The sequence below is a fragment of the Leptinotarsa decemlineata genome, unplaced genomic scaffold, assembly GCF_025532065.1.
Source record: "Leptinotarsa decemlineata unplaced genomic scaffold, Ldec_3_MD MMD2_tig00026354_RagTag_RagTag, whole genome shotgun sequence".
Taxonomy (NCBI): Eukaryota; Metazoa; Arthropoda; class Insecta; order Coleoptera; family Chrysomelidae; genus Leptinotarsa; species Leptinotarsa decemlineata.
Window position 1 is genome coordinate 3,035,034 of NW_027412702.1, and position 19,816 is coordinate 3,054,849.

Below are 19,816 nucleotides of genomic sequence, written 5' to 3' on the forward strand. Positions count from 1 at the left end.
ATCAGGGAAATGAATATGATACGTATTATCCTAAACATTTAATAATAAAAAATAATAATGAATGGTCCTTACTTAACGTTGCAGAGTGTAGAAGAGCGCTATTCTTCCAATCAACCACGTTTTGAAAAACATTGTAGAAATGGCATTAGGCATTCAATTATTTTTAGGGCTGATTAATAAATATGATAGTTTATATTTATGTTGTCGTAAAAAACAACTTTTAAGTTATTATTTTTTTGATTGAAAGAAATTAGAGCTGATGTCATCAAACAAAGTATTCACATGAAAATATGGCATTCATATGAACGCTCAGTACAGTGGTTATTTTGCAGTTTGCGATTCGCAACAAAATGCTTGGGGTGCTTTGCTTACTTTGACTAGTAACAGTAGGGGCATACACCCAAATACAGTGTGTAAAGATATTATTCCATCATTGCTATTAAATTTCAATGGAACTTTGTTTTAGATCCATTCATAGCGTACAATCCAGACTAAAATCACTGTGGGATCCATCTGATGTAAATATATAGCGAAACGGAATCCCTGGGCGGATGTCTGTAGTAGCTTAGGACGTAATAGGAAAGAAAGAAAGAAGAAGAACAACGTCTCATCAGAACAGAGAACGATGTTTGATGTTTGAAATTTAAAACAATTTTGAATTTTAATCATCTAACAGGAAAATGTACGATACTGAAGATCTTTGAAGGCGTTATAAATAAAAATAACAAATATGTCTCACAAGGATCGACCTTGTATGTATAATGAAAATCATGTTTTACAAGTAATTGATCAAAATGGAATAGCAGAGGAAAAAAATATAAATTTAACTATCATGAATTGTAACGATTCTTTGGTAATTTTCAAACTAACCTAATCTAAAACTTTCACAAGTATTGTTTCTTTTCTTTTTAGCAAATCAAGATTCGCGATCCTACTGAATACAATTTCAATTATACAGAGGTTATTGACTTAGGTCTTTATGAAATGATGAGAACCAAACAAAATCTCGATATCAATTTCAATGAATTCAAAAGCACCTTGCTAGATTTGTTGCAGCAAGTACAAAGAAAAGAAATGTAAGTCATTTCTTTGATATAAACATTGATGTCGGGGAAGGTATCTGGAGTAGGTATCCACCCTATGGAATTCAAATTTTATTCTGCTTTAGAAACGGTCTGGGCTTAGGGGGCCTTTATCCATATAGTTTTAACTTTTTTTAAGGTTCTTGAAGTGTGAAACCACAGAGCAGCTGTGTACTTTGGTATATTATTATAAGTCAAAAATCAAATCAACTGTGTACTTAACATTGGATTTGCATGTAACTAACCAGAAGGAAATTTTTGATGAACTAATAAATAATTTACAGCATATTCAGGTATAAGTACATAATGATAGTTGTAAACCTTGAATGATGAATTTTTTTTAAGGACATCAACAACAAACTAAAAAAACAATTATCTAATGTTAAAAAAAATGTTCTGGAAAGAGATCAACAAATACATCATCTTACTATCCTTCAGAATCAACTGGAAAGGCAGTTTCATAATGTTAGTCAATGAAATAAAAATAATTGAATTGTATATTTGATTCTTTTCAGCAATTGAAACAATTTGAAGATTTGTATGGTGTTAAATTTAGGGAAACAGAGGATGTAGTATTGTCCAAGATTCGTTTGACTAAGCACAGAGTTGATAATTTGGTAAATACCATTGATATATTAAAGAAAAAATTTATTTTCGAAAAAGAGTCAAGTACACGATTAATGAAAACTTTGGAAAGTTTTCAAAAGGAAAATGCAGAAAATTTTGCTTTGATTAACCAACTGAAGAAAGAAAATAATGCATTGCATGCTGTGCAAATTAATCAAGAGAAGAGTAATGCAGATTTGAGACACATTTTGAATGATAGGGATTCAAAAATTAAAGATCTCCAAAAAAAAAATGTAAGTAACCTACTATATCTTAAAAAAAAATTAGTTGATTGTATAAACAATGTTTTTTTTTATTAACTGGAATCGGTAGAATAACTAGAATATAGGATACTGAAATTAACTTTTGTCTAATTTCTGCTAAGTTTTATATTTGTTACGAACCATTCTCTCAAAAAATTCAGTTTATTTGAGAATGGTTCAACAAACCGAATCCAGTTGTAACACATGAAAAACTAAGTAGAAATCAGACAAAAGTTATTTTCTTTATCCTATATTCAATCTGAATTTCTACAAAATAAATAGGTCATCAATCGAACAAGAATAACTTGAATTATGTATACTGAAGTAACCCAGAATAACATTGATGGAATCAATAATTTCAACATTGTATTTTGTTTTCTCCGCTACACCTTACACAGTAATACGAAATGAAAAGCTGCAATGGACAAGGAATTAAAGATCATATAAAGGACGGTAATAGAAAAAAAAATTATAAAAATATTGAAATTGTTACGGTTGCATACCTAATGATACTTTAGTTTAAAAACTATTTTTTTTCTTTTTTTGAGTTGTAGCAGGCAGTGTTTAGATTATTGAAAATGTGAGTCGCTGATTAAAGATCCTTCTCCAAGTACCATATTTAAACCAAATACAACACAACCTAGTATTGAAGAGGATATGCTCAGATTTTATACATATGAAACATTTCAGTTCCAGAACTTTCAACAGAATTAAACAATCATACCTGACATAAGGCTCCTAAAAATTGTAAGATGGAAGTGAATAATTTTATATGAAAGATATAAATTTGTTTGATTCGAATAAATATTAATTTTCATTTCAACTAATACTGATGCCTTTTAATGAATATTACTTAATTGATTTAATTATTTGTATTGATTCATGTACTCGTATATGTTCTTAACAACTGTAACTGTCTATTGCCTGAAATGTTCATTCTCTAAAAAGGTGGTACTAGAATTTAAAACTATGGAAACAAAATAAAAGCAAATGAAACCTTCAAAATATTAAAATACTAAAAATAACAAAACGAATATTCGGGTGAGTGAGTTGAATAAGTACCAAAAATTAAAAAAAAAAGAAAAATAAATAAAGAGTGAGTATAATATTCGTAAATGTAAGAATTCTTAAAATAAAAAAAAACAAAACCAAGCTACTTCACGACAATAGAATTTCATACTTACTGTTGATTATTTTTTCTGATTTTTAATGTTATTTTCTCATTATCTAACTCATCATGTTATGATCATAATTTCAATATTTCTAATATTCCATTCATCATTTTTTTTCTTTAGGTTTCAAATCTTTTACTACATTTTTAGATGATGAAAGTCTGAAAATGTAACATTCATCAAGAAATATTGTCAGCTATGTTCAAATAAATGTTGTTCATTGTAAGTTTGTGACAATTTCTATAATTGTAATTATACTATGACCCTATGTGGAGAATCTAATGTACTGTCTTGACACTACTAAGTCACTACAAATAATGGGGTAACCACACAGAAGCACGTAAAATTATTAGGTAGAATTATTGATGACTCACTTAAATGGGAAAATCATATTGGCTTTCTGTGCAACTGTCGCCGTTACTAACTGTGTATTACTCACTATTTCAGTCCCATTTGATGTATAGAACTCTTTTATGGGGAAAATCATCTCATGCTCAAAAGATTTTCCGTATGCAAAAAAGTACTTAAAATAATAGCTGGAGCTTCATTCAACGAACCATGCCAACCTCTCTTCATCTTTTACAAAATACTGCCTTTGCCTTGTATATTTATTTTAAACATTTTGTTAGAGATCCATAATCCACCCAATCAGACTGTCATAATTATCCCACTAGAAATGCAGATAAACTTAGACAACTGCTGAATAAACTAGAAATGTCTATACGAAATTCACTGGACCCCAAGTTATACAACCATTTACCAGCTGACCTCACTCAGCTCAGTACTCAATCATTCAATAGGAAAGTTAAAACATTCCTTTTAAAAAACTGTTTTAACTGAACATAGGATTATATGAATAGTACTTACACTTAATGATTTATTCATTTAATTTTACTTTTTATATATATATATATATATATATATATATATATATATATATATATATATATATATATATATATATATATATATGTTGCTATGCTATGTTCTGTTTCACTAATATTTTATTCTATCTAGAAGTTAAGTTTTATTTCAAATGATCATTAATAATTGTATATTATCTTTTAATTTTGTACTCAGTACATCATGCATCTGCACACTTTTTGAGCTGTCATAAATGTATTGAATGCATAACATAATTAAATAAATTCTGCCTGTCTCTCTATAATTGAATCAATCCATTTTATGTAGTCTACATGGAATAAAAAAATATCTTGTAAAACGAGAAAAGTACATTCAAATTTTGATTTTCAGGAGGAACTGAGGTCTGATAATGAGAAAGCAGCGATTATCGTTACCCAAAAAAAAACAACAATCGATGAGTTATCAAAAGATTTAATACAAGCTAATCAAATGTTGGTTAATTTCAATAACCATTATGATACTAAAGTGAAGCAGGTAATTCATCATTAGAGCCATTGCATACATTATCGTTTTAGTGTTTAATTACTTAAACTCTTGATATAAACAGTTCACAATATGTTTATCATGAGTTTCACTTATCATAGATATTGTCAAAACCACATAGTCCAAATCTAAACACTTCTACAGAGGTAGAAGAAAAGTTGTGAAATGTAATTTCTATAAATTTTTACAATGATGAAATTTAATTACTTATATAGAATTGATTTGTCTATCAGGAATGATTTCTGAATCTGTAAAATTCCAAACTATCAATATCAATTATTGTATATAAAAAAAGTTTCGAGTTATTAAACACCTTTCTAATTGAATTGGAAGGATTATATTTTTAGGAGTGACAAATTTTTTTTGGGAAAGAAAGTTTTTGGCTTTCTTGTATCAAGATGGAGTAGTAGATAGCCAAAAACTTTCTTTATCAAACCTTTCTTATTGTTTTATGAAATCAAAATGTTCTTGTCAGAATGAGCCATTTCAGAATTTAATGAACAAACTCATGATATAAAGAATAGTGTGGGATTACTATAGATTACTTTATACATTTATTTCAATATAGAAAATAAGTTTCAACTTTCAGATGGTATATACAAAAATATCTTGAATTTAAATTAACAAAGAAAATTAATTCATAGTTAGCAATAATGAATGTAGGTACACTCTTTGGAGACAGTTGTATGAATACTAGCATTGAAATCTGCTTCAAAACTTTCAATAACTCAAAGTGATAGGCTGAAGGTCAAATAATGAAATTTCAAATGATTTTTCGATCATGGAAATTGAGTCTTTTTAGTAGAGCCAGGAAGATGATGGCACTGCCAGCTGTCGAAAGCGCTCGCATATAATAAATAGAAGTTATAAAGCTTCAAATCCTTTTTGTGACCGGCTGGAAATAAAGGAAAATTAGTTGCATCACTCAAAATATATATATATATATATATATATATATATATATATATATATGGGTTGCCCCTTTCCTCTCATGCTGACCTACGACTTTGTAGGTAGTGGGAAATAACTTGCGACGAATCTTCCAAGTCGAAGACGTTGCACAGGTGCCTGATTGTTTCAATTCAACTCTCTGCGCGGCATCAGCTGGGTTAGTTGTTGCTTTTCCGTTGGGTATCTGCCACACGTACCTACAAAGTCGTAGGTCTGCATGAGAGAAAAGGGGCAACCTTGAGCATGTCATAATATATATAACCTATTTGACAGCTTCAGTTCATGCTTTTAATTCATTACTCTCGTTCCAAAAAAGGTTGAAGAACTTCAGACCGACCTTAGGTCCAAAGATGAAATGCTCAACACTCAAAAGTCAAACTATGATAAATTACTTGCTGAATATGAAAGATATAAAGTAACATATAATAATGATGGATATGATAAACTCCAACATGAACTGCGAATGGCCAACACAAAAATTGAAGAATTGGAAAAAACACTAAGGAAAGCTAATAAGAGTAAGTGTAAAAGTAATTCAAGAGTATGCTTTTTCCATTTCTTTTGAATGAATGAGTTATTCAATTCATATTTGCTCTTTATTGTATATAACTGAGATTGCATAAATACAGATTGTTTTAATCCTAGTCACAGTTTCGAAAATCATACATATGGGAAGCTTCCACAATTTCCTTTTATTGGATTTGCTGCTTCTGTGATTTCAGACATTCACCTTGTTTGCTGACCTTGTACTAGTTTCATTTGAAGCTTGCCCTTTATAATTTTATAAATGACCATTAGAAAGAACTACTGAAATATGATATTCGTAAAATTCAACTTTTATTCCTCTAAAATCGGTGCAGTTAGTTTACATTGAATGTCACGTCACTGGTGAAGGATTTCGTTGGAATATTTTTCAGGATTTTAATAAAGAACTAAGTCAACAACAATGAAAAAGCTCTGAAAATCCACCGTACGAGGTTTTTCAAGTTCAGTTGAACTTGTAAATATATTCTTTGCTGCCAGCATCTTTTGAATTCCTTAAAAAATGTTATTCTAATTTATAAAGAAGAGGAGATCGATGACCCTAACCAAGATAATAGGAATACTAGCCAAAAATCAATTTTATATTTTCTAGAAAATCATCAAATACTTGCCAAAAAAAAACAAAATGGATTTCAGAAAAAAAACGCAAATGATGCTATGTAGAGCAGACTTTGTGTATCGCAGAATACTGCTCATAAAGCTGGAGCGTTATGGCTTCCGAGGTACTGATGTGAGATGAATGGAGTCATACCTAACAAAAAACGGAAGGTCAAGATTACACTCTCCTTAAAAAAAAAGCTAGTAACTTGTGGTATACCTCAAAGCAATTTTCTTGGACCAGTCCTGTTTCTACTTTACATAAATGATATAACAAAACGACGTGGTAAGATTACACTTTTAGCTGACGGCATATAGCAAAATAGAAACATAATACAATCACCTAGGATATAACTGGAATAGAATATTTGGTGTAAATTAAATTTGTTGATCTTCATCATCAAGATGACAAACATCATAGCCTTCTAAAGCACATCACCGGATCGTCAGCTATGGAACTATATTGTAGAACACTTGCCCTGTCCTAAGTTTTGAGTAGTACAGTTACACAACAGGTTGAAATTTGACGGACATATATTGAGAGATTGGAGTCTTGATATTTTGCAATGAGAATCTGATAGCTATCGAGCTAGACTATTCATCAACCTCATCAGCATACTTGTGTCATTGTGCTCACTTCTTAGTTAGGACAAAATGAGTTCAAATGTTGTATCCATGACCCGGGCCAGTACTACCAATGAGATATCTATGGTGGATCAAAAGTGAGCTGTCTGGTAATGGTTCGAGAATGCAGTTCTTTTGGGTTCTGCTGGTTTCATGTGAAATATTCTGCTTTTCTAATCATTCTAAAAAACTTGCTTTAAGTGAAATTGAAACATTTTGATAATAATTCTATTTTCCACGTATGTGTTTAAGATATGACTTTTAAAATATCCTGTCCTACAATGTTTGTTACTCCTAGTTCGATAGTTTTCTAAGAAAATATTATTTTATTGTTAGTGATTTTCGTAAAGGCAGATCCTTTTTTTGTAATTTGAACATCTTTTTTGCAATGAGGTACAGAGGTTGGAATTAATGACAGTTGCTGAAGTTTATGAGGAATTCTTGGAGAACTAAATACCTCCCGGGATAACTCAATTTTCTTTCTAAACATTTTTTTCTGTTAACCAGCTGTCGCCCCTCTACCAAAGTCGACTCTCATAAGTCGAACTTGTACAAGCGGAAGATTAACAAAGTCTTACCTTTTATCGTGCGATTCCTAGCACGAGTTCGACGATAAAAAGTGAAAATCGATCGTCCTGTCTCGCAGCCTAAACCACCGGTTCACACAGCAGTAAAGTGGAGCAAACCACCTGCTCCAACCCAACCGGTTACCATATATGTTTGATAACAGAAAGTAGTACTATCATATATGTGTTCTATTGAAGAAAAACAGAATGAATGTATGATAAAACAAAACCTCTGGTGTAGAACAGTTATAATGAATCATCTCTATATTGATGACTAAATTTTTCACTTTTTAGTTCAGAACACCTGATTTGAAATTGAACAAATCAGCAAATTAATACTATTGATTGAATCATTAATAAAAGTCTAACCTGTATTTGCAAATAATTATAAATTAAGGCCACAAGTAATCAGGTCAACTCCAACATGAAAAATTTCCTGTTAGCAGAAACTGCTCGTTATTCTCATCCTGTATATTGAATAATTTATGCATACTGAGGACAATAAATGATTGAAATATTTCTTTTTCAGTAAACACTTTATTAACTGAAAAGGTCAGTCACCTGTCACTTAAACATAACTAGGACCATACTAGAAGATGAATTCTGAAATTTTTTATCAAGTATATTTTTAGATTGATTGTGAAGGATAAGTAAGTTTTATACAACCAAAAAATGAATAAATGTTATTTTTCAACTGATATTTTATTAACAATATGCAAAACCTAACTAACATCTTTCAAATACTTTGTACAAATTCGGAAGACTTGTTACTTCCAGAATGGCTGCATTTTCTATAAAGCTTTTCGGAGGAATGAAATACTCTTTTATGGCAGGATAGAGCACATGTTCAGTAACCCATCGCCAATCTTTCCCAGTTTGATTAGGCTCTTCAGATACTTCTGCATAAAACTGCGCAGTTTCACGGGCAAATGTTTGGAAGCATTCCTTTTCTGAATCCCAATTCACTTCAGTAGCTAATCGTACAATGTACATTGGAAGAGCTTTAGGATCCGGCATATATTCATCTGAAAATAAATACTTAATTTTAATGCAGATATAAAACTTTTCAGATATATACTTTTCTCTTTTTCTCAACTGAAATTGAGCTTAAAATTGTTGATTATTTTTATATGCTTACATTATTTTTATGAATGAAACTACTAGAATGAATGATGTGCCATGGAATAAAAATTATGAAAAATCGAACCTTTTCAACATATCCAAAATTATTAGTGGCGAGAAGAACGACAATAACTCAAAACTATTTTAGTTCATTCACCAACAAAAGGCTAAATGTGATCGGCTGAAAGTGAACAGATTGCTCAGAAAAATGTATCTTCACAAGACAATAAAATTATTTCTGAAAGAAATATTTGTGCACAACCTGTTGCAGGAAAGTATATGTATGAAAAGTTGTAATAACTATTTCAGTTGAAGTATACCTTAAGACAAATTTATGTAAATTCTTGCATTTTTTTTTATGTTTAGATTCTTGTATGTATGAATTCTTGTTAATAATTAGCCAGGCCATCCTAATGAACCGAACAAATCCTTTCATTTTTCCACATAACTTTACTTAGTTTGTATTCTTACCAAGCAAAATGGGTATGCTACAGATATTTCCTGACTCATCAATATTTATTGAAAAGTAATCAAGGAGCATTGGTGCTTTGTCAGACAAAACTGTTGTAATACGCTTTGCAAGTTCACTTTTGTCTCCATCTTCTGGTGTCCATCCAGCCTCGGGTAACTCCAAGCAAATTAGTGATAATTCATAAAGTGAAATTTTATTTGAAAATATGTATGTGTCAAAATTCTGAAAGTTGTACATAATGAACTGGTAGAACAGCTCCATCAGAATGGTCTTTGTGTTACAAAGGAACAGTTTAGTACTGTACTGGATCAGCGCTTGAGATGGATTTATGGCACCAACAAAAACATGCTGGGAAAAACTTTCTCTCAATGCTCTGTGGCATGTGTCTTCAATTTCTTTTCTTAACTGTAGGACACTAGTTAATTTAGTTTCAACTCTGCAATATAAAACAGGATGTGATTCATATTTTAAAAATGAAGAAAATTATACCTTGTGATTTTTTTTATGAAATCAGTTGTAAGTGGTTTATTAGTAGTCTGTTGCTTGGTTGAACACTTGTCTTTCGACTTTTCTTGTATTTCTTCAATTTGCTCCTTTTTTTGTTCAATATATTCTATTTCTAAAACAAAGTTAATTTTTCTACATCATCATCGTCACAAAAATATACCTACCTGGATCAGTAAAAATATCCTCCGTTTTGTTCAAAATCTTACTTTCTAAATTTTCTGTTCTTTTTAAGAATGACTCGTTATGTTTTTGGTATTCTTCTTCTGTGAGAGATTCATTAGGATTTTTTTCTTTAATATCTTCAACTTTTTTGCTTGAAGGTTCACCAAAAAATTTCTCCAACTTTTGTTCTCGAGCATCTGTTCTGACTATAGAATTGGGCTTAATCTGCTTAGTTGAAGTATCACTTTCGTCTCTTTTAAACTCGATAGGTTCTATTTGTAGTGATTTTGGTAATTTTGCCTGTGCGAAAAACACAGTTATTCGCTTTTAGCTTGTCTTTATTAGAACTTGATTAATTACCTGTGTGAAAAAACTGCGAGAGTTGTTTGATCCTAGTAACTTTGTCTCCAAAGCACTTGTAATACATTCAACTATTTGCTCTTCATTTAAAAAATGGACCTCATGCTTTGTAGGGTGTACGTTTACATCAATATTGGATGGTTCCAATTCAAGACTCAAATAAACAAAAGGATGAGTGTTTTTGGGTAAATATGTTGTATAGACTCGATCAATGCATTTTTTCAAACCTGAAAAATTCCATTATTAATTTGATGAATAGTCATTTGTTCATTCCGGAGAGGTGCATATGACATAAAAAACACCTTACCCCTTTACTCTCATATAAACCTACGACTTTTTTGATACGGAAACGACGAATCTTCTGTGCGGCATTAGCTGGGTTAAATGTTGTTTTTCGGTCTGGTATCTGCCACACGTACCTACAAAGTCGTAGGTCTACGCGCGAGCAAAGAGTAAGGTGTTTTTTCACATGAACTTGGTGCATGTAACATCTTCAAAAATATTCATTTAAATAACATGCTGTAAATGGACATAAGAAGAATATATTTGAGGTATTGGAAAAGGAATAATGCTGTATTGTTTGTAGGCCCCTTTTCAAGGTGTACAATACTGTCATACATTTTTTTTATGTATCTCGTAGGGTTCAGCCAGCACTTGCAATGTAATTGCAAAAAATGTGTTTATTTATGACATTACACCTCTAAAATTATCAGTGTTTCTCTACTATATATAAAGCTTTTGGATAGATCACAACCTATTTTCCTACCTATTTTTTTGCCTTGATTTTCTACCACTTTTGAAATTGTCCAGTTAAAGCAGAATATTCCATTTTATATTGATTGTACATTTCTTAAGGTGCTTGTGATGCACTGTTTGGAACCTTAGGTGTAGTAATGAATATTACTGGAGTTTTTTCCAACACCAAATCGATATTTTTAACACCTCGACACGTGTTTCGATCACCAAGTTCAATCTTCCTCTTGAAGATGATCACTTGGTGATCGAAACACGTGTCAAGGTGTTAAAAATAACGATTTGGTGTTGGAAAAAACTCCAGTAATATTCATTTCTAAAGGTGATAATTAAAACTTTACCGCACTTTCTACCCCTTGCTCGTTATACTTGTCAGTCTTAAGGTCACAAATTCAATTATAATTGCCTATTTATTGTGTATTACAATGTACTTGAAATGTTAACATAAGTAAATTCTCCTTCGTGAATTGAAGAAAAGTTCTTGAAATAGATAGTGAACAGGGTGAACTTGAGAGAATTCAATATTATCATTAATATCATATCAAATGTGCTTTGGATACCAGATTACCAGATATGGTATTAAATCTTGACGAATAAATGGATTATATTTAGACTTGATCAGTCTCAATTTTCTTACAGTTGAGATTTTTCATAAGTATTCACGTAGTAGGAACAGCAAGAATGTTGTCTAACTTTTTCAGGAAGAAATTTCATATTACGATGGTCCTTAAACCCAACAAAAGATACTGATATATTAGTATATGCCCTTTATAATGGAATTTCGTTAAATTGCATGTTGCATAGACTGAATTTAAATGTAAGTAATTAAAAAAATTAATAAATATTTGAAAGGTAAATATACAGCTTAGCAAATTACAACCTGCTGTTGAGAAATGAGCCTAAACATGCCGATGAAGAAGCGAGAAAGTATTCAGATGACAAATAAGTATGGACAAAGTTGTTATTAAACACAATATGAAGCCTACATTTTTCTAAAAAGAATTCAATGAAAGATGAATATGTAAAAATTTATAGAACTGGATGCAGTAATAAATATAGGGCTTCTCACACTGTCCACTGAGAGGACTCCTGAAGAAAATATGGCTGTATATGGCTGCAGGCAATGCTAACAAAGAGACAGAAACAGCTTGTCATGTTTCATTCGAATGTAGGCACTGAATCACAACATCACAACAGACAAGTAAACTATGGACAACCCAAATTAGGCCCAGAATAATATCCAACGAGGGCCCCCTCGAAAACTAGTTCAGAGAACCAGATAAGGCTATGAGGCTGCAGTGTTTTCCGGAGACATGGAAAAAATGGAAGAGAGACGGCTCCCAAGAACAGCAGAGTTCAGAATTGATTTCGATATTCTTTCTGTTACAGTTTGTCGATTTTCTTACAAGCTATGACTCATATAGGCGCAGATGTCGAATTTTTGCTTCAACACTCCTCTATTGAGCGTTTTGAAAAAAATTCATTTGATTTATAGTAGTATTCGGTTGAAGATAGACCTAGCGCACATTCATGCGTATATAAGATATAGTAGCCAAATTCTACTTTAGATTTGAGTTTGCTTATTCACTATATTGTTAAAAATCTGTTTTCCTAATTCAAGTAAGTTCATTTTAGTTTTATTGTTAAAAAGTTGTCAATTGATCTTTTAGAAGAGTCAGTAGGACTTGTTTTCTAATTACACAGTGAGTAATTTAGTCAAACAGTAATCATTTTCAGCAGTTGCAAAATATTTCTAAAAACGTTTTCTTATTAACATTACAATTGGTTGGTTGACAATTGTTTCTAATCCCTCATAATCTGCTTAGATTCTATTATTATCCATGTCAAGAAATTAGTGATTTCCGAATCTATTATCCTTTTTATTCGTGTATTATTGGTATACTTTGTGTCGTTTCTGACTGTACCAACATTTTTTTCGTAAGTGCTGCATAGTAGGGCTTTAGTTTAACAATAAGAAATCTGCTTTAATAATAGTAATAACCAAGGACACTGATAATCTCGAGACAATTCCACTACTTTTTTTAAGGACAAAACACAAACACTACAAGAAAATCCTTAAGGCGCTCCCAGAGCGGTGCCTGTGCAAAAGTAGCGATTCACATTGGATTTGAATCGGTGGAGATTAAATCCATTTGAAAAAAACGTTCTCAGGAAGTTTATTCCACATAAACGCAGTTCTCCAGATGAAAGAGTTCTTAAACAGTGAAGATCGAGGTGTACTGAGTTGAACCTCAAAACGATGAGCAACCACAGTCCATCGCGTATTTCTGATATGTACCGCTCTTGGTGGAATCAAATGTGCCAAGTCAGTTGAACACTTCCCGTGAAAGTATCTATTGAAGAGAGATAAATCTCCAACCTTTCTTCGATGTTCCAGGTTATCAAGGTATGATCTAAGCTTTATAAACCATCAAAATTTGCTGAGATGTGTACAGTTTACTGGTTCAGAACAGTGTTCCAAACTTTTGAGAAGCAGCCTTTGCAATTCCAGCAACATGATTATGCCAAGACATATTGGTGTCCATTTTAACCCTCAACAAACTTGTCAAAGCAGAAAGCAGAATTGTCTGACCTGACATTATTATATCCGGTTCGGAGACATTTATCTTCTTGGAGAAAACCAATGCCTGGGTTTTTGTGGTATTGAATTGAATCTGGTTACTTTCATCTCAACTCGAAATCACTTCTAGATCATCACTGAGATATGCAACCTCCTGCTGCTGGTGAAGATGTACCTCTGTAGCCGATGTCCTGGAATCCAAATGAAATGACGAGACAAGTGTGCTGTCGTCAGAAAAGAAATATATTGGATTCTTGTTTTTTTCCAATAAGTCGTTGATATACAATAAAAAAGGGGTTGGAGACGATATGAATCCCTGGGGAACACTAGATAAAAGTATTCGAGAGATATCCATCAAAGATCACTTGCAGGGAATGTTCTTTTAGGAAGCTGAAGAGCCATACAGAGAAATGATCCGACAAGCCATAGCATCGAAGTTTGGCCAGCAAACCCTCATGCCACACAAGGTCAAAGGCCTTAGAAATATCAAGCGCAATAGTTCTTGATTCTCCATGTTGTGAAAAATTTGTATTGGCTTAACGAGTATTCATCAGTGTTCATGGGTTATTTAGATAGAAAATATTTTGCAATCCATATTCCATATTCAACATTGAAGAAAATCAACAAAAACACTTCTCCCAATACAACAGAGGTGTAATCCTTTTAAAAAACAAGTTGGTTCAAATTGGAAGAAGAAAACCTTACTTTTCAATTAATTTTTTTCACCAACTTTTGTTCACATAAGAATGAGATGTATAATATATGTTCAAATCTGTCAATTAAGCTACAATATATGCAAGAAGCTGTACCAAAAAATTTTCAAACTACTAAAGATACTTGATTTTGAACTAAATGTGTTTTGAGATTGCTTTATTTAAAAATTTCGAACAATGAACAAAAATGCTTGATATTTCATGATTCATCTGTTGAGTGATCTCTATGACACAGGAAGTGATAATGTAGTTAGAAACATTATCCGTGTAATATTGATCTCAATGCCCATGTAATTACAAATAAATTAATTTGTTTGGATTTTTATTTAAGCAAAACATTATCACTTAAAGTAGTGAGATATTCCGTTTTACACAAAAAAATTCTATTCAATCATTGCTTGCTAGGGATAAATGTTTGTGAAATTGTCACAGAATAGACAATCTTGGGAAACTGTGAAACAATTTATCAACTTACTTTGACAGTCAACCAATCTGTGGTTGATAAATAATAAGAACTGAAATTTTTTTGTTGAATAATTAACATTTGTTATGTATCCTTTCACTTTGAATTTGAAAGGTTCATTTTCTAATGAAAAATCAATCAGTTCTCGGGCTATTGCATTTCCATATATGGTTCTGATGTTATCAATATGTGATGAATTTTGTGGAGTTCTTATATCATTGCTCTCGCCAGATTTTTTCAAGGCAAAACCTGAAAATAAATTATTCAATTATGAAATATGTAATTGTTTATTGTGTTCGTTACAAGATGCAACTTAAAAGTATGTCTCAAAAATGTTTCAAACACAAAAAAATTAAAAATATTGGTCAAAGTCTGAACCCAAGACATAATTCATTGACAAGAGAGGATAGAGGAAAAGAGGTATCTAGAGCATAAGATAATGAAAACAATGGATAATAAAATTTTCTGCAAAGATTATGCATCATGAAATTTAGTCAATACGACTAAAAAAGTATATAATAATTTACCAACTCTAGCATTATGAATAGCATATTTGCTGACAACTTCCGAAATTTTCTGATATTCTTCTGCAGGAGACCTCAACGATCTTTTTCTCACCATCATATTATAAAACAAATCTTCAACAGTTATTATAGTTCCCTGGTTACCAGCTGTAGGTTTAGGATTACCTTGCAGCTTACTATCTATGAAATGTGCTCTGAAACTATTCAGATAGAACTATTGTTAATTTATCAAAAAAATGTTTTACTGATAAGCACAAATATCCTTCTTAGTTTTTGAAATTATAGTCAAGTGGGCAATATGAGAAATGCTAGCCAAAGCTTCGCCTCTAAATCCATATGTTGATATTTTATGTAGATCTTCAAATTCCTTCAGCTTTGAGGTTGTAAAACGTTCACAAACTATTTCAAAATCTTCTTTTCTTATTCCAGTACCATTATCTTGAATCTGAAAAATTAATATGGAATTTAATGAAAAACAACATGTTTTTGACATGTTGTTATATGAAGTGCTCGTCATCGTACTTATAAAGTGTGCAAATGAATTCGTACCAGTATTTTTCAACCTGTCTTGCGAGAAAGGGTATTTTTCCTTCTTGTTGAAAGATTGCTTGCGTTCAGCCCATTCCCAAAAACGGCAAAAAAAAATCTTCCAAATAATTACCCTCAGGCTAGACAGGGTCGATTGCTTTTTTCCAAAGTTAAATGATCGCCTTATCATTCCGAATATTCAAGAATATGCTAATTATCACCTTTCTTCATGATTTTCGAAATCACTGTTAGTGAAGCAACTAGTCTATAGTCATTTGGAAGAGTATTCTTACCCTTTTTGAACATAGGTTGAACTCAATCAGTGTTGAAAATTCAATGCATAAAATATCAGAAGATAGAAATATTAAGAGCAGATAGTTGTTGGTTCAAAGATGGATCAAAAACACCTTCAGACTCTAAGTGCAAGTGTGTTCAGTTGCAGACTCAGGACAGAGATATCAACCTGCCTAGGGACCTATGTGATTGTATTTCAAGCGGAAATCTATGAAATTGAATTGTGTTCGAAGAGACTGGTAGAATCTAAACTTATACACAAGTCAGTAAAAATTTTCTCTGACAGTCGAGCGGCAATGAAAGCACTTGACCCCTATTGAGCAACATCTAAATTGTTAGCAAATTGCCAAAAACGACTCTCCTCGATAGGAAGACTTAACAAACTGTCTCTGGTCTGGATTCCTGCCCACACGGGCCTGGAAGGCAATGAGGCTGCTGTCATTGGCATCACTTTAGGTTTTACCAAACTAACATTGTGCCTGTCCTGCTGCGTAACGAGTCAGGTTTTCAGAGTTTGGCAGAGTTACACTTATCATCTGACCTGAAAGATCACTCACCATATAAACGAATCAGCTTCGTTGAGAAGCTGGGTTTATTTGATCTAGTTTGAATATGGGTGAGTCACAATAAACTCTTGGGGGTTGCGGTGGAGGTCGAATAGGCCCACTCGCTTTTGACCTAAAGTAACCTAACATAAAATGTCAAATAATAATACAACAATCAGTTTTCTAACAAGAAAAAAAACCCCCTTGTATGGAAGTTAGGTTAAAAACCCTGCAGAACACTGATGCATTTTTCAAGTAAGATAATAGGTACTTTAATAGGACCAAAGGCTTCGCTTATATTCAATTGTTTCAGTATTCGTCTAATACTAAGCTGTCGAAAAGAAAATGTGAATTAAAAAGTAGGGAATGTGGATGTATTATATCCATTTCTGAGAGAGTAACAGTAAGTTCAGAACACATGTTGTCAGCCAGGGAAAATATTAAAAAAGGTTTCGAATATTATTCCATTTAGTAGATCTTTAGATAAAGAGAGAAATTTCAAAATTATGTATAAATAAGTAATAAAAGAAGTCATTTTGATACACTTGTTTCAATTCCAACTTTGGTTTCGGTAAGTGCCTGACTAGGAGAATTTTTTTGAAAATGATAGTGCACTGAACGTATATGATTGTTAAATCCTGCTATAGAATATTATAGAATGGGTATGCAATTGCAGTTACCATGTTTTACTGAATTTTGACACTGAGAGTTCCATGAAGCATTTTTGTTTTGGTCCCACCCTTGAAACCTGAAACAGCATCTCAGTAACAAAATGTATGCTCCTCGGAAGCAACTTCATGCTGCCTAAGCCACTGGAATAGTCTCTCATTGAGCCCTTCCAAGTGACCAGTCTACCATTTACCATATCCCATGCCATTAAGAAAGGTTTTCAAGCTTCAAGTATCAAGCTTCATAATCATATGCTCCGTTACAATAGAAAAAAAAAAAGAAATATTGTTGAAATGAAAATCAATCAGTAGGTACTTTGTTTCTTGGATTTTAGCTAAACTGTAAAGTAATAATCTTAATTTTGTTTTTTTAACTCGTGCTTATTTTGAAATTCTACAATTTTATGATTTACTGCATTTGCGTTTATGCAGTTATTTCTAATAAGTGCTTTTCTTGGTTTTATCACATTTTGTCTTCAATCGAGGACCGCCTCCCGGTACTGACGATGCCCAATAGGCTGAAACAGCTGTCTACCGGTATATCAAAGAATTACTGGTTTTATAAATGAATTATACCTGAAGTAACTTCATTCCTCCGTCTTTAATAGTGATTTGTATGTTTGTAGCTTCAGCATCGAGGCTATTTTCAATTAGTTCTTTTAAAGCATTTGCAGGGCGTTGCACAACTTCTCCAGCAGCAATGCGATTTATTACGTCTTCATCTAATTTGATTATTGGAGGTACTTCCATATTCATGGTTACTCTGTGTGAGATCCCTTAAAAAATACATGATTTTTTTTTAAAGAGTTTATACCATTGTGTACGCTTTTATTATTGCAGACAGTGTAATATTGAAGCAGGCAGCAACTCTTACATTAATGTTTAATAGTTTAATGGGAACATGAATATTTCATTTTCAAATTTGAAACCACTTTTTTGTTCTCATTTGAATAAGGAACACGGAACCAAATGATCTTTGACAGAAACACAGGCACAAACCACAGATAGAACACTTGTTGATTCAAAGTGTTCTGTAGTCACATTTCACATACAGAAAAACAACATGGCAAAAGTATTAGTGACTGGATTGACTATTAATCGAATCAATTTGTGAGGTTGCAGTCAATAGCTAGGCTGTTACAAATAAAACTCTTTGTTATATGTCAAGCTTTCGAGACATGAAATATATATCATCACATAGTATAGAACAAAGCCGCTTCCCGTTGTCTATCCCTATGTATGCTTAAATATTTAAAACTACCCAACGGATTTTAATGCAGGTTTTTCAATAGATAGAGTGATTCAAAAGGAAGTTTTATTTGTATATAATATGCATAATATAGCAGAGAAACAATGATAATTTTAGAGGTTTCTAATGTGATGTCGTAAATAAACACAGTGTTGCGTTCACATTGCAAACGCTGGCTGAACCCTACGAGATAGATATTGTAGTAGGATAGGTATTGTAGTATTGTACACCTTGTCTACAAAAAAAACGGATGATATATGTCTATCTCTTAGGGATAACCTACAATAACCATGTTTTATCCTCGAGAAATAATGGCTTATTTACAAAGCAATACAGCGTTAATTATTATCAAATAAAGTTCCTTGAATACATTGTCATTTAATATACGTCAGTATGGTCATTTATAGCATGTAATTTAAGTGAATATTTTCTATATATATAAATTGAAATCAATATGAGAATGATCAGAAGAGTACTTATCTATTTATCTTTTGATTTTCTTGGATTTATTTTCCAGCAGCTTGACTGCATTAACCTTTTTCGATTTCATATCATTTTTGTAAATACGTGGATTCGTTTTCCGATGACATTCCAGGATAGCTTCCCAAATTTCTGCTACCGCAGTTGTCGGTTGATTGGTCAAACCACCAACACTGACATAAAAACTTGGCAAGTTGACTTGGTTGTCACACCAATAGGTGGTTCACTCATGTCTCACTTGCGTTTACGCAGTTATTTTTATCAAACTCTTTTCTTGGTTATTCACATTTTGTCTTCAATCGAGGACCACCTGCCAGGTACTGACGATCCCAAACAGGCTGAAACAGCTGTCTACCGGGTGGTTTTTAAATTGAAATCAATATGGGAATGATCAGAAACCGGATTATTATCATTTGGATTCTCATTACGATCCCTGGAATATTTATTCTTGTAACCAGTGCAACGGAACAGTTGATATGTCGATGCTATTGGTTCGGTCAGTGCGGTGACGGATGAGTTACCAACATGTCCCGTTACTAACCAGACTTCAGTGGCCATCCTCCTATGGACAAATAGTAACTTTC

At 32.2% G+C, this 19,816-nt stretch overlaps 2 protein-coding genes across 5 annotated transcripts; one reads left to right on the forward strand and one right to left on the reverse strand.

The window, feature by feature from the left end:
• The first annotated feature begins 587 nt into the window (after positions 1-587).
• On the forward strand, positions 588-8,505 carry LOC111503471 (uncharacterized). 2 transcript variants are annotated; one of them, XM_023157767.2, is made up of 8 exons: positions 588-853; positions 913-1,076; positions 1,222-1,375; positions 1,428-1,547; positions 1,598-1,942; positions 4,378-4,521; positions 5,798-5,999; positions 8,341-8,505. In XM_023157767.2, the coding sequence occupies exons 1-8, from the start codon at positions 731-733 to the stop codon at positions 8,391-8,393; spliced, it is 1,305 nt and encodes a 434-aa protein (XP_023013535.2). In that variant the 5' UTR covers positions 588-730; the 3' UTR covers positions 8,394-8,505. The 2 variants fall into 2 exon arrangements, with proteins under 2 accessions (XP_023013535.2, XP_023013536.2); XM_023157768.2 differs by having other exon boundaries at positions 593-752.
• On the reverse strand, positions 8,482-19,638 carry Mlh1 (DNA mismatch repair ATPase Mlh1). Of its 3 annotated transcripts, none has more exons than XM_074184233.1 (10): positions 18,378-19,638; positions 18,080-18,279; positions 15,714-15,913; positions 15,472-15,668; positions 14,957-15,193; positions 10,435-10,661; positions 10,119-10,374; positions 9,895-10,024; positions 9,405-9,841; positions 8,482-8,836 (listed from the first exon to the last, which is right to left on the reverse strand). In XM_074184233.1, exons 2-10 carry the CDS (start codon positions 18,257-18,259, stop codon positions 8,538-8,540), a joined length of 2,163 nt encoding a protein of 720 aa, XP_074040334.1. In that variant the 5' UTR covers positions 18,260-18,279; positions 18,378-19,638; the 3' UTR covers positions 8,482-8,537. The 3 variants fall into 3 exon arrangements, with proteins under 3 accessions (XP_074040334.1, XP_023013533.2, XP_023013534.2); XM_023157765.2 differs by having other exon boundaries at positions 10,077-10,374; positions 18,378-19,272; XM_023157766.2 differs by having other exon boundaries at positions 10,077-10,374; positions 15,472-15,662; positions 18,378-19,238.
• Positions 19,639-19,816: the final 178 nt, after the last annotated feature.